Source organism: Lycium barbarum, chromosome 1 (assembly GCF_019175385.1).
Source record: "Lycium barbarum isolate Lr01 chromosome 1, ASM1917538v2, whole genome shotgun sequence".
In the NCBI taxonomy this organism is placed as follows: Eukaryota; Viridiplantae; Streptophyta; class Magnoliopsida; order Solanales; family Solanaceae; genus Lycium; species Lycium barbarum.
Window position 1 is genome coordinate 154,688,411 of NC_083337.1, and position 15,468 is coordinate 154,703,878.

Consider the following 15,468-nt stretch of genomic DNA (forward strand, 5'->3'; position numbering starts at 1 on the left):
GGCACCTTGTTTCACGCACAGAATCTGTGCGTGAAAGAACCAAACTCAGAAAGTTACGGTTTGATCCTTTCACGCACAGATTCTATGCGTGAAGTCTACTTTGAATTTTTTTTTAATAGGTTAATTTGATTCCAATTTTTTTTTTTTTGGTTAAAATAGTTCCGGACCCCAAGTCTAGGCCAGAAAGGGGATGAACAGTGTGTGACCGCCAGCCTAGTATTTCACTTCTAATTAGGTCCGCATAAAACTTTAAAACGCATGCCTGGGTGGTAAAGCTTATTACTTCTTTAATATGTTTATTTTTAGTCATATTTTATCAACGTGTTAGTTGCTTAGATGTTACACGTAACTCCAACAGAAAGCTAGTCTCCATTTCCTTACACCCTCTACTTACCTTCAGCAGCCTTCTAAAGCTATTATAACTAGTTAGAAATGGTTTTAAAAGAGCTTTCGAAGACAAAGTAATATGGTGGTAATAAATTGACCACGCATCAAAGCTAAGAGGTAGTACTATTGTTTTCTTTTCTTCGAAACAGCTCTGAGGTCACTGGTTTTAGGATACGGAAAAGGGTCAAATATACCCAGTAATATTAGAAAAGGGTTAAATATACCCCTCGTTATACTTTGGGTCAAAATATATCCTTCCCGTTAAATTTTGGATCCAAATATATCCCGCTGTTATACTTTGGGTTCAAATATACCCCTCTTCGGTTAAAATTATCTAAGGTGGACATGAGATCTGACATGGCGCTGACAATTGTTGAAGTGGACACCACATGGCATGCCACCTCACCACTCTAACTCATTTCCCCCTCTCTTCCCCTTCTTCTTCCATCACGACCATCTCCTCCCCCTTCACAACCTTTGCCACCATTAGCACCACAATGTATGAAGTAGGCATTGATCCCTATCCCTCTAGGAAAATAACTCAACATTCAAGCAAGTCATAATTCAACCTTCTTGGAGCATCCGTGCCATCAAATAATGTGCATATATCTAATTTTGCAAAAAAAATCATGAATTCACGTGCAACATAATCTAGCTTCTAGATCCGCCCCGTGAAAAAGATACTAAAGGAGTTAAGTGAATGTTGGGAAAACATTGCTTCATAGTTTAGCTTAACGAGAGTTCCAACTTCCAAATACCAAATCATCAATAGGACTTGTCAAATTTGCGATCCACGTGAAAAGAGAGGAAGAAATTGGAAAAGTTCTTTGTTGGGTGACAGGGACTTAGAAGGACTCTCCTAAAGCTGGATCAAGAAAATCACCACTTCCTCCTTTAATTATTGTAACAATAGAATATTGAATCAACTCGTAATATACGTGGTCCGTGCCCAATCGTGTTACGTGTCAAGATTAAATTAAAACTTAAACATATACTCTAGAATACTTCACTGCATCCTCTTCCTCTATATGAAGTGCCCTATATATAGCACTCAATTCATTGCTTCCACATAAAACCACAATTCTCTACCAACTCTCCTCAAAAGCTCTCACCTTCTTAAGTGAACCAACAAACACGTGAATATATATAGAGAGTACTTAGACAGAAAAATGGATCAAAATTTGCCAACTATAGCCAAAAAGTTCTGGAAAATAGTCCGAGTGGCTTTCTTCATGCTGAGAAAAGGGTTATCAAAGAGAAAACTAATGTTTGATCTCAACTTATTTATGAAACGTGGCAAAATTGCTCGCAAAGCCGCCTTTCAAAATCTCATGTTCCACGGCCATCATACTCAAGGCCATAATAATACACTGGGGCACCCATATTGTCCTTCATCTTCCAAAGAGTACTATGAGTTTAGCTGTAGTAACAGCCCCGCTTTCCACCTCAACAAACGCAATAAGCATACTCAACATGCTCGTGTCATTGAGGACGACGACATTTTAATGATGAACTCTGCTGTTTTGAAGGCATTGGAAATGCTTCAGAGTGAAACATCTTCACCTCCATTGCCTGGATTTGGGAGAACTCCAACAGTGAGGCAATTAAGGGTCACTGACTCTCCTTTTCTTCTAAGAGATGTTGAGGGTGACATTAGTCACGTAGATGAGAAAGCTGATGAATTCATTTCAAGGTTCTACAGAGATTTGAGAAGAGAGGCCTGTGCTTTTGCTTAATGTTTTTTAAGCTTTAGTTGGCAATTTTCCTTTTTAGAATATATTCATGCATGGTCTAGTTTGCCTGTGCAATAATATTGAAGGAGCTTATATATTGCAGATTGCGAGCTGTGAATACTGCAAATTAATTTGTGGCTCCATTCTGTCTCCGGGATTTTTTTTCCTCATAATTTTCTTGTTATGATCTTATGAAAATTATGAATGTGATGATACCCCCCGTTTATTTCTTGCTACGGTATAATAGTTTCAAGGTTGGTGTCCTGAAAATTTGCATCCCAAAATTTCCTTCTCTCTTAATTTTATTGTCGAGTACTTGTTTCTTTTCTTTTTCTCTCGAAAATAAGAAGAGCAAGTTTACAAGCTAAAAGCTAACATGTACTAGGGAAGCAAGTTAAATATCACTCATTTGTCCCTAAGAGACTGTTGTATTTTAATTATGAGTAGATTTGCCTAGTATATTACTAAGCATAAACAGAGTATGGTTCTCTTTTACTTGTCGAGTAAAATCATTTATTAAGTATATAATTTATTAAGTTGCTTATATTTACTATGCTTTAAAAATTTAAAATTGACTACTAGTACTTTGGTAAGTTTGAGAAAAAGTTATTTAACGATAAGGATATAATTGAAATAAATAAATAAATAAATAAATATGTATCTTTTAATTTGCTAACTAAAAGAGGAAATTTATTTCTAGTATAGTTGGACTAGGAAAAAAAATAAATCAAAGGGAGTACATACTTACTTTCATTTTCAAGTAAAACGAAAAAAAGTAATTAACCTGGAAATTCGTTTACATAGTATCATACGCGTCTACCAATATTGAAGACTCAAGCTACACTCCAAACTCTACTTGACGCCAGGACTATTGTACTATGTCAAAGAGAAATTAATGTCCCGATGAACTAATAGAAGCGGACGAATATGATTTCACCAGTTTTCCTAAAAAGTAAAACTGTCTTATGTTCATAAGTGGAAACATGTATAGTATTTAATCTGTGCCTTTTTCAAAATTCACTGGGCACATAGTTATTTACGATTATTTATTATAGTGGGTTGTAAAGCAATTCCTCTGCTTTTTAGGTTGGCCATTTACCTGGAACCCCCCTTTGGCGAGAACATCCTATTTAATTGATGCACTTGATTGCTTTTAACTTGAGAGAAACTGCGGTGCTTAAAGCACTAGATTTTAAAGAACGTAAAGGGAAAAAGGGGGTGGAGGGGCTAGAGCCTAAAGCTGTTAACCGGTTCCAACCGGAACCGGACCGGTAACCGGTTAAGGAACCGGCCGGTTCCGGTTAAAAAACCGGAACCGCTTAACCGGTTCCGGTTAATCGGGTTTAAACTCCAAACCAGAACTGGTCCGGTTTGGAGTAGTTAAAATCTTTTTTTGTTTTTGTTTTTGTATTATATATATATATTATAATATTTATTAGTATATTGTAGGTATATTTACATATGTTACACAACTTTATAATTAAAGTTTAAATATTTACTGACTAACAGCCTAACAGCAAGTCAGCAATACAGAATAGTGTTTTTCGTATACATATATATATATAACTTACATATATTTATATATTTGTATAACTTAATATATATACTATATATACTTATATATATGTACTATATACTCTATATACTTATATATATGTATAACTTAATATTTATATATACTATATAAATATATATACTTAATATATATACTATATATATTTATATATAATATATACTATATATACTTATATATGTGTATAACTTAATATATATACTATATATACTTATATATGTGTATAACTTAATATATATACTATATATACTATATATACTTACTTATATACTATATATACTATTTTTTCTATATATACTATATATACTTATATATGTTTAAGTATACTATATAACTTAATATACTTATAAGTATATTCTTAGTATATTTTAGGTATATTCCTAACTTAATAAAAGTAAAAATATGAACACAAGTAAATAGAAGAAAGCTCAATGAGCCATATATTTTATTCATTCTTGGATAACATTTATTTGCAAGTTGTATTTTTTTTTAACTTGCAAATAATACATGAGTTGTACAAAAATAGTAGAATAATAAAATCACCAATTTTGAACCATTTCGTTAATTTCCCCCACATCATATTCGGTCATGGAAATATCTTCAAAGTCTTCCATTTGGTCCGGTCCACTAGCTATCAAATCTTCAATTTCTTCCTCTTCGCCTTCCTCCGCTTCTGAGTTTTGGTTGCGTCGCTCCGATCTAATCCAATCTCGAATGCACACTAGTACTTGCAAGCTAAAGCCGGATAATGAATGTCTATGGTCTCCAATTTGCTGTCTTCCTTGGCTAAATGCGCTCTCCGAAGCCACGGTTGATACTTGAACCGTAAGGATATCTCAAGCCATTCTTGAAAGTACCGGATAGCTTGCCTTGTACTTCTTCCACCATGCTAAGACGTCCACCTCATCCAGTTGGCTGATATCCACATTTGGCTGCATCAAATAAAAGTTAAATTCATCAAAGTTTGCAGTAGAAGAAGAAGTTGGCTGTGAATGTAAAACTTTTAAACCCGACAAACCCTTTTTGCTACTCTGAGAAGTAGTAGGGCATGGAGCAACGGGTGTAGCACGTTCTTCCAAACTAGAATAATGAGTAAAAACTCTTCTAAACTCATCATCAATAGCGAGATCGGCTTCAGCTAAAGATGGTTGAACTCCCTCTTCAATTTCTAAAAATGTATAAATTTGACTAACCAAATTTTTAGTATAAGACACTTTTAAACAAGGATTTAAAAGGGAACCCAATATAAATAAAGTTGGGATGGGAAAAAAATACTTCAAAAATTTGATTATCATTTCAAAAATAGCCACTTGATAATCGGGTTTATATTTATAATCGGGTTTCAAATTTCAATTCAGGCACCCACCTTATAATGCGAGTATTTTAAATTTCAGTCTAGGCACCCACCTTATAATGCGGGTATTTCAAATTTCGATTCAGGCACCCACCTTATAATGAGGGTATTTCAAATTTCGATTCAGGCACCCACCTTATAATGCGGGTATTTCAAATTTCAATTCAGGCACCCACTTTATAATGCGGGTATTTTAAATTTCAGTCCAGGCACCCACCTTATAATGCGGGTATTTCAAATTTCAATTCAGGCACCCACCTTATAATGCGGGTATTTCAAATTTCAAATGCGGGTATTTCAAATTTCGATTCAGGCACCCACCTTATAATGCGGGTATTCCAAATTCCAATTCGGAAGTGGATATTGATTTATATCATGTACGGTGAAAGTGGATATAGATTTATATTTCCGTAAAATAAAGTGGATGTGGATTTAGCTCTCGTCAAGGTGGATATCAATGTCGACTTAATTCCTCTTCAAGTGGAAGCCATAAATTTAATTCATCTCCAAAGTATATTGTGGATTCAACTTTCGAAACAGGGGTTACAGTGTAAACTTCTCCAATCCTGTCTTATTTACACATATATTTCTTTATTGCTAACAATTGTTTTTAGCTGGTGGCTTTGAACAATATCGAAGTTGGCATCACACATCAAATCGTGGAACTATTTCTTCGGCAGCGAACTGGGGCAATTTGTCGGGAAGGATAATCAGACTTCCCGACACGGGTCAAAGATCTACCTCGAACACTCATCTCTAGTCACAAGTATTCTCTTGCATTCCAGCAATTCAATTTTCAGAATTCTCAAGTTCTATCATAATGCCCAGTGTCATCATAATTCAACACTGGGGCAATATTTTGCAAGATTCGCGTCAATCGAGGTTCATTAGTCATTCAGGTGTCGTAATTATCCCACAACTACACTCGACCTGATTCTCGTGCAGCCCGAGATATGTAGGAAACTCAGAGGCCGGAGTTCGGTCATAATCATCTCAAGTTTCCTTTAGCCGGGACAAAATAGGCTATTGAGTCAACGTCTTTGCCCGACAACTCTTTTCATCATTACCGGGCAAAGAGGGACAAGTTGTTGACACCCAATTTTGTCCCGCCTCTCCTTCGAAATACCTATTTGCGCTTCTAATATTTTTCAGAAAATAAAAAACATATATTATGTTTTACTATAATTATTAGCCTCTTATCAATACCGGTATTTCATTATTCTATTACAGTTACTAGCTATCCTCATTATCATTTATCAATTATCAATTATTATTATTATTATTATTATTATAATTCACAATTTTTATCATTTCGGCATTTCTACCAGTTTACGCACACGCATCGCATTTATCTTTGCATAATTAAATAATATTGTTTATTTACTGTGGATTTTCGAAATATTATTGCACGGCTATTACAACGCCATTTTTATTATCTGAGTACTAATAATTGCGTATTTTATATCGAGTAATATTTTAACACAAGTTATTTAAATAGGTCTTTTATTTAAAATGTAGTAGCCCAACCAACTCACACTATTTTCGGATCAATTCACAAAACCAGTCCACATTTTAATTTACCAGCCATTTTAATTCATCCCAACCTATTTTAATGCCCAATCCACATTTTAATCACCAGCCCAACATTTTAATTCAACTCAGCCCATATTTTTTCTACCCAACCAGCCCATTACCTAAAACATTACCCGACCCGGCCCATTTCACGTTTTATTCCCTCAACCCAACTTAACCCTAACATTTCCTTCATTTTTCTCCTCTTCACCAGCCGTCTCCCTCAATCTCTCTCTTCCTCCCCTACGCTCTCTTTCCTCTCTTTCCCTTCTCCTTATTCTTCAAACCCTAGCCGCTCCTTCCCTCATCGTCTTCGCCTCCCACGTTACCCCTCTGACATCTCCACTCCACCATGCCACTGCCACCCCACTTCGTCCTGTCCCCCACGCGTCTGTTTCCCCCCACGTTTTCCTCTGTCACCACCACTCCTCGCTGTCCCCGCTCCCTCTCCTCTTTCTTTAACACAAAAAAAATAAAAGCCTAAGAAAATCTATAAATATGTGGTGGAGTGGGATCAGAAAAAAAGGGGAGACGGGGGAATTCCATTAGAAGAGCGGATCTAAAAAAGAAAGATTTTTGGAAAGCAGATCCAAAAAACCCCCCTCAAGAAACAGAGGAATTTTCTGGTTCACGAAATTACCCCAAGAACCTGGTCGGCTTTGAATCATGAAATTCCCCAAAAACTAGGTCTTTCTTTTTCCAGTCGCTCGAAATGCCCAAAAGTTTTTATTCTGAAGAACAAAACATCCTCCCTTACTTTCTATCTCTTTAGTATTATTGAAACTCCTGTTCTGTCATGTTCTCTTGATGTGGTAACCAAACATGGAATTATATTAATAACCCTCCACTACTAAATTTCAGATAAATTTAGCATGCGAATCAATTTAGTTCAAATCAATTTTAGCATCTTGATTGACTTTTGATATAGTTTAGGAAATCCTTGCGTGTAATTCTATGTTAGTTTCTCTCTCAATGGATCCTAATCAAAAGGTTATTGGTTCATTGATCTCTATCACAATTTACCTACTGCATTAGTATTTAATAAATATGAGTTGTGACTATTAAAGTACGAGGGTAGTCGAACCTGTGGAAGTAACAATATGAATATGATGAAAGCATAAGGGATTAACAATATGTTTTAACAAAAAATAGCAAGTTTCAGGATTTAGTATGGTTGTTTGTTTGCTTTCTAATAAAAATCAGCAGTTTAGACTCAAAAATCTGTAAGGCTAGCTTTAAACAGCTAACCTCCACCTAACTAAGTTTTGATAGGGGTGGTTCTCTTGTCTGAACTCACTTTTCTTTTTGAAATGGATGCATATTTGCTTTGACCTCATTTCGTGTTGCTATCTTCACCTAGAACCAATTGAGTTTTAGAATTTAATAGGTTGTTTGTTGTTTTTCTCTAAAAGAAACCAAGTGTGTAAAAAATCTGATTTGAGACACGCTTTAAAAAATTTATTTTTTTACATGTTTTATCTTATTTCTTTTGATTATATTCTAATCCTTTTTCTTTCATTTTATGCATGACCATCGCATACGAGTCCGAGGGACTCGTTCTTCTTCCGCATTCGGTGTTGGGCTAAAAGCCCAACGCAATCTTCTTGGGTCATTTCCCATCAATTCTATCCGCAGCCAGAAAAAGTAGAAAATGAAATTCCGGGTCAAAGCCCGAAAGACAAGAACAACCGCAGCAGTCAATATAAGAATTTGTTGGGCCAAAGCCCAACAGAAAATGGGTTCCGCAGTCCCCAAACGGGCTGGCCAATTTGATACTTATTACCCTTTTATTTTATTGTGTGCATTTAACTTGTATTATGCAACTAACCCTTTATATTGCTTTATTTTCTTAATTTAGACGAACCGTAGCAATTAATGGGATTTAGTTTAGTAGCGGGTAGTTTAAATTAATAATTAATGCCATAAGCTTCATCCTCTTTCATTTCACGTTAAAGTTATCTATAATACTTATAGTATTTATCTTCATTAGATTAATTAATTTTCAAAAGAGTATGACTACGTATTTGAGCTAAGGAGAACATGACTTATCCTTACTACTTTAAAATTTCAAACGTCACTAATATGCGAATATAAACTCTGGTATATCTTATAAATAACTCTTCAAGTCGAATTAATAACACATATTTAGCTAAGTATATTTAATAACGAACGATAAATGGGATAAAGAAAACTCACATTAGCTATTTTGATATATTCTCAAAATCGCAAAGTCAATTAATATCTCATCATTCGAGTTGTTTCAAATATTGCACAAATCGGCATTTTTCGCCTGTTTGTATATAAATTATTATATTTCGCAAAATCTCATTTTTTATGTAGCATTATTATATATTCTCATTTAAAATCTTAATAGCATTTATAAATCTTACTTTAAATGATATTTAAAGACAGCTTTTAGGCAATATTATTTTCGCAAAGTCTTGTTTTAGATAACATTATTATATTTTTTTCAAAATCTTAGCAATATTTACAAGTCATTTCCTTAAATTTTAGATACTGTATTTGCGTCTTTGACCTTAATTAATTAATCTAAGTTTGGTCGGATAACCGTAAGTTAACGGATTCTAAAGGATGCCTAACCCCTTCCCTTTTGGATAATATAGAGCTCTTACCTAGAATCACACTGGTTAAGCAGACTATTAATTGAGGTTTAGTTTTAACTTTGCCTTAGTTACCCTTTACGTGTCCTAATTCACCGTTAAATCAATTAGGTGGCGACTCCTTAAAAATAAAACAAATAGGAATCACCAATACGTCATACTCCTAAATTAACTCGGTTAAAATGGGGTGTGACAGCATTTCTAACTTTTTGAACATAATCATCAAAATGCTTAAGACCATCTTTAACAATTAAATTTAAAATGTGACAACTACATCTTACATGAAAAATATTTGTTAGAGGAGGGTTTATTTCTCTTTTTAAAAGACCAATTGCCTTTGTATTATTAGAAGCATTATCTAAAGCAATACAAAGTGTTTTTCTATAAATGTTAAAAAATCTCATTATAGTAGACATTGAATCGGCTAAAAAATTTCCATCGTGACGACCTTTTCCTTCGTAGTATAAAAAATCTATAATTCTTTTTTGCATAACCCAGTTGTCATCAACCCAATGACATGTAATAGCAAAAAAATCTAAATGGTTAATACTAAGACCCAAATCAGCGGTAAGACAAACATTACAATTTAAAGAATTAAATACGTGGCGCAAATAAAATCTATATTTTTTAAACAAATCTATAACATCGGCTCTAGAAGTACTTCTAGGAATACCCTCAAATAACGGGTTATAACAGCGTTGAATGTAAGTAACAAACCCCAAACCCGAGGAAAAGGAAAATGGTAAACAATCATAAGCTACCATTTTAGCTATTTCTACGCGTTCTTTTTTCTTGTCATACTTAAAATTTCTACCGGTTCTTGGGTCTATCGTCATTTGAATCCCCCCCCCCCCCCCCCCCCCCCACATTTGAACCTGTTTGCTCTCCCCAAATATCCATATGTTTGGTTCTCATATGAGCATTTAGTGTACCCGTTCCACCATCCTTACCAGTTCCTTGCTTAAAACTAAATACTTGTCCACATATATTACATGTAGCTGATTGGTTTTCCCTATTCTTAGTCATAAATTTCCAAACTTTAGCTGTTGGCTTACGGGTTCTAGGCGGTTTGTCTTGTGTATGTGATTGTGCAGGACATGTATCTCCTATGGGATTTTCGGGGGGTTGTGTTTCATCATCATCATCTAAGTCTTCATTAAAAGTGTCGGTAAAATGTTGTTGCATTGCCTCATGACCTAAAAGTGGATTATTTCCACCAACATCAATACCTAAATTAGGTGTTTCTTCCACAAATGTTTCCTCATTAAGCGCACCCCTAACAGTACGACTACTACTACCGACACCACGTCTTAATCTCTTTGACATTATTAAATAGAATTAATTTAAATTACAATCAAATAAATCACAAGAAAATAAATTACAACAAATTAAATTGCTAGAATTAAATTGCGTAAATTAAATTGCGAAAAATAAATTGCTAGAATTAAATTGCGAAAATTAAAGATAGAGTTGGAACGAAGGTACCAAATTGCCGGATTAATTTCCAACAAAGTGAAGGCGGCTAGAATTGCAAATCCACCAAAGCTACTTAGGATTGTTGCAAAATCACCAATTCCACCAACAATATTATAATTGCAAAATTAATAATTGAAAGTTGAAACTATAATAAGACTTTGTGGCTAATTATTGCAAAGTAACTATAATTGAGAGATTGAGATTTGAGAGAAAGATGAAGAAGAGTGAATTGATGTGAATTAAAATGAAAATGAAGAAGGGTTTATATAGGGGTGGGGGATGGGTTAAAGTGTTAAAAAAAAAAAATTGGGGGCCAAAAATTAAGAAAATGACCGTTTGGCAACGGCCATTTTTGCAAATGGACCGTTGCCAACGGTCCATTAACAACGGCCCAACGACTCTTTTTTTTTTTTTTTTTTTTCACCGGTTATACCGGTTCCGGTTCCGGTTTAACCGGTCCGGTTACCGGCTAAAATCGGTTATAACGAACCGGTTGCCACCTTTACTAGAGCCTAATGGATCGTTTGGTAGGAAGACAAGTAATGCAGATATTAGTAATACAGGTATTAGTAATGCAGGGATTGTAATACTGAGATTATTTTTTATTAAGTGTTTGGTTCATTGTATTTAAAATTAGATATACAATGTATAATCTAAACTTGTATTTGGTTTAAAACTGTACAAAATCTTCTTTAAAATTATAACCTTGAACATTTGTGGGATTTTCTATTTCATGTAATTGGGAAAAGGGTTTGAGGGGTAGTTTAGTCATTTTAGGGGTCTTGTCTAGGTATAGTTAAACCTGGTATAAGTAATCCCTTGGTTTCCTCGGTATTAGATAAGCCCCCCTATAATGTATAAGTAATCCATGTATTAGGTATGATTAAATTGAATTGAGTAACCAAACATTGTATTGGATGGACTAAATTTTAATACAGTGATTATTTTTTATTAGTACAACCTACCAAACCATCCCTAAAAGGTAAAACTCTCAAAAAGTGGCACTCAATCATAGAGCTAGCTAGGAGTTTATAATGTAAGTTAATTAAACAAAATCGAGAAATAAACAACAGGCATCTTTTTTTCTTAAAACAAAAAAAGAAACTGCAAATTCAGTATGAGTAGTGGATATTATTATGTGTCTCCTAATCCATTCTGTGGTTCAACAATAATTGTGTGAGATTATTAGGATGAGTGCCAGATGTTATTTATATTCAGATGAGTTCAAATTGAAAGGTCTCAAGCTTTTAAGACCCGTTTGGCCATAACAATTATTCACTTTTTATCGGAAAATTTTCACTTTTTAAAAAAATTAGTATTTGGCCATGAAAATTCCAAATATAACTTCAAGTTGTATTTGGAATTTCACTTTTTTCACAATCAAAACAAGTACCTTTCAACAAAAAAATACTATTTACAAAATCGATGGCCAAACACAACTCCAACTCCAAAATTTTAAAAAAATGGAAAAGTTTTTTATTTTTATGACCAAACGCCTACTTAGATTACTTAACATACTCACATTAATTAGGAGATTGGATACGGCAGTGGACTGTTGGATAAGTGAAGTAGTCCCTTTTCGTCTTTTAACTAAAAAAGATTTTTTGATTGAAGTAAGCCATTATTTAGAGCAATTCATCAAAATAATACATTTTTTTTTTTACAGAATTAGAATAAACATATTTCGCAGTAACATATTAGACATTATTTTATTCAAAAAACTTAACGGATAAAAACGTTAGTGATTGACGGGGTTAAAGGATAATACGTACTTGAGCGTAACGTTTTACCCTTAATACGTAAATGAGAGTAACGACTCTAAGAATCCAGGCACAAACAACTTTTGCACGAAATCTGACAATGATTGATTTTAAAGTTGTAACCCATAGTTACGACTTTAGGCTAAAACGTAATTAATAGTAACGCTCCTATAGTGATCCTGTGAGCTGAGTTTAATATTTTGGTTTCAGAAGATTGAGATAGATCACTTTCATCCATTAAACTTTGACAGTGTAGTCTAAAAGTTATAAAAAAAGATAAATACGTCATATTTCATTTTATCTATATTAATGTTAGATACGAAATTTTAAAAAACAAAAAAATTGTAAATTTTGTAGTTTTAATAAATGTATTATAATATTTCTTACTTAACTTTAAACCTGCTATGTTATATGTTGGAATTAAAAAATAATTTTAAATACAAAAAGCGAAGTTTTAACAAAATACATAAATTGAATTGGATGAATCTCTTAAGACCCATTTTATAATGTTCATAAGTACAGATTAGATGTGTTTCATTGCTTACACATGACATATCAATTGTTGTCATCATTTTAAAGTGAATTACAATTCAACGATAAAATATGCATTGCTAATGTACATGTTTTCTGTGACTCATATAAGCGAGATATCATACTTATAAAACCAATAAAAATTGTTATGCAAAAACTTGATTCTTTTGTCTACATCTATAATCGATTAGATAAATATTATATTCTTAAATATCTATAGTTAAGAATAAACTCACAATAAATTTTTTCTCAAGTGTATAAACTTTCCAAATAAAGTAACACTCTCAAACACTATATACATAATATGTTCTAAACATAGGCAGAGCCATGTTTTAAAATTTAGGCGTTATGAACTCATCATCAAATGCACCGCTCATTTTACTAATTGGTTTGCAATTAAAATCGTTATAATAAAAGTGATCTATCTCATTCTTTCGAAACCAAATGATTGAACTCGCTCACTGGATAACTGTTATTGTCAGTTATATTTTAGTCTGATGTCGTAACTCTGGGTTACGACTTTAAAATCAATCAATGTCAAATTGGAACAAAAGTTATCCGTGCCTGGATTCTTAGAGTCGTTACTCTCAGTTACGTATTAAGGATAAAACGTTACTCACAAGTACGTATTATCCTTTAACACCTTCAAGTACTAACTTTTTTGCCCGTTAAATTTTTTGAATAAAATAATGCCTAATACGTTACTGCGGAATACGTTTATTCTAGTTCTATAAAAAAAAATTAAAATGTATATTATTTTGGTAAGTTGATTTAAATAATGGCTTACTTCGTCAAAAATTCAACTAAAAGGCTACTATAAATGATAGTACTATTTCATCTTCATTTTATTAGTATAAAGCTTTGCTAGCTTAACAACTTTTGTGTATCGTGTATCCCTGCTATACAAAGAAATTTTGAAATTCAAATATATACTCAAAGTTGAAGAATAATTTTAATTTCAAAAAAGTAAAAAAGAAGTAGAACAAACGTGTACTTCTTGTTTTCTTTCAGATTGTGCCAAGTTTAATTCAGAAATAGTTGCATGGTACATGATCAGGTTTCGAGTGGGTTTCAATGGCTTTATATTGACTTTCTGCTCCTTTATTTGCAGGAATAGAAAGCGGACCGGACATGCCTGAATATTCAAAACTTTAGGAGACTTTTGGGAGCCAAGTGATACAAATAGACTCCTATAGTGAAGTAATTTTTTTCCATGTTTAGTAACTATATATGTCTCTTTCCATAGCAAATTATAGTGGGAAAAAAAAAAGGAACGAGAGATTTGATTTGTGGAATCTAAGAGTGGAGTAATATATAATTGGCCACTTCTGTGTAACAAAAATAAAGAAAAACAAAAACTCATTTTCTTTCTCGGTGAAGAATAGCTTTCGCTTTGGGCGTTACTTTTTCTTTTAGGTTTACTAGAAATCTTACAATAATTGTTATTGCAAGCTTGTTCCTCAAAAGAAAAAGTACTTTGCAGCCCATTAACTTCTAATATGGTCCACATAGCTTTAAAACCCATCGCTAGAAGGTAAAGTTTATTAGTACTTCTTTAATATATTTATTTTTTCTCATACTTCATCAACGTGGCATTTGCTTAGATGTTACAACTTACAAGTAATTCCAACAGAATGCTAGTGCCCATTTCCTTACACCCTCTACTAACGCTCAGGCTTCAGCAACCTTCTAAAGTTATTATAGCTTCGATATGGTTTTGAAAGACTTTTTTTAGACAAAGTTAATAATGCACGTATTGTGGTGACCACGCATAAAAGCTAAGATCAGAGGTACTATTGTTTTAATTTCTTCGAAACAGCTCTGAGGTCTCTGGTTTTAGGAAATTAATTAACAAATCGAAACTCGAAACGTACTTCGTCGTCAAAACTTACAAGCAGTTTAAAACTGGCTTTCCTCTACTGCACCATTTGGAACCTGTTTTTCCTTTCGTGTATTTCTTTTTAATACTTTCTCTCTCTCTCTCTCTCTCTTTTTTTTTTTTTTTTTTTTTTTTTGTACTTGACCAGAACAGGAAAAAAAAAATTTCCTTTCACAGCCTAATTCGCAAATCAAGAGACAAGTTTTTTTTGTTAAAGTAATTTCATCCTTATCATTAAGTAAAAATTTCTCTAACTTATTGGAATATAAGCAAATGATTTTATATTTTCAAAACATAACATACTAGTTAATAAGCGCAAAGTGTTAAAATATTATCTTAATTAATATTTTCTCAAGGGGTATGCAAAATGCAATGTACAACTAAATTACGGAGGAATGGAAGGATTGGTGTTTTTGGTTGATAAACGTTTCGTTTAGCAGGTATTTCGGCATTGGAAACGTGCTAAAGGAGTTAAGGGAATGTTGGGAAAACATTGCTTCATAGTAGTTTTGCTTAATGTGGGTTCCAATTGAGTACCAAATTATCAGTAGGCCTCATCAAATTTGCAATTAATCCACGTGA

General features: G+C 33.3%; 1 protein-coding gene across 1 annotated transcript; it reads left to right on the forward strand.

Annotated features, from left to right (window-relative positions):
• The first annotated feature begins 1,438 nt into the window (after positions 1-1,438).
• On the forward strand, positions 1,439-2,356 carry LOC132619891 (uncharacterized). The gene has a single exon (XM_060334663.1). The coding sequence runs from the start codon at positions 1,557-1,559 to the stop codon at positions 2,121-2,123; it is 567 nt and encodes a 188-aa protein (XP_060190646.1). The 5' UTR covers positions 1,439-1,556; the 3' UTR covers positions 2,124-2,356.
• Positions 2,357-15,468: the final 13,112 nt, after the last annotated feature.

What these genes read in the sequence shown, in the direction of transcription:
- LOC132619891 (XM_060334663.1), top strand. Translation starts at nt 1,557, where the DNA reads ATGGATCAAAATTTGCCAACTATAGCCAAAAAGTTCTGGAAAATAGTC.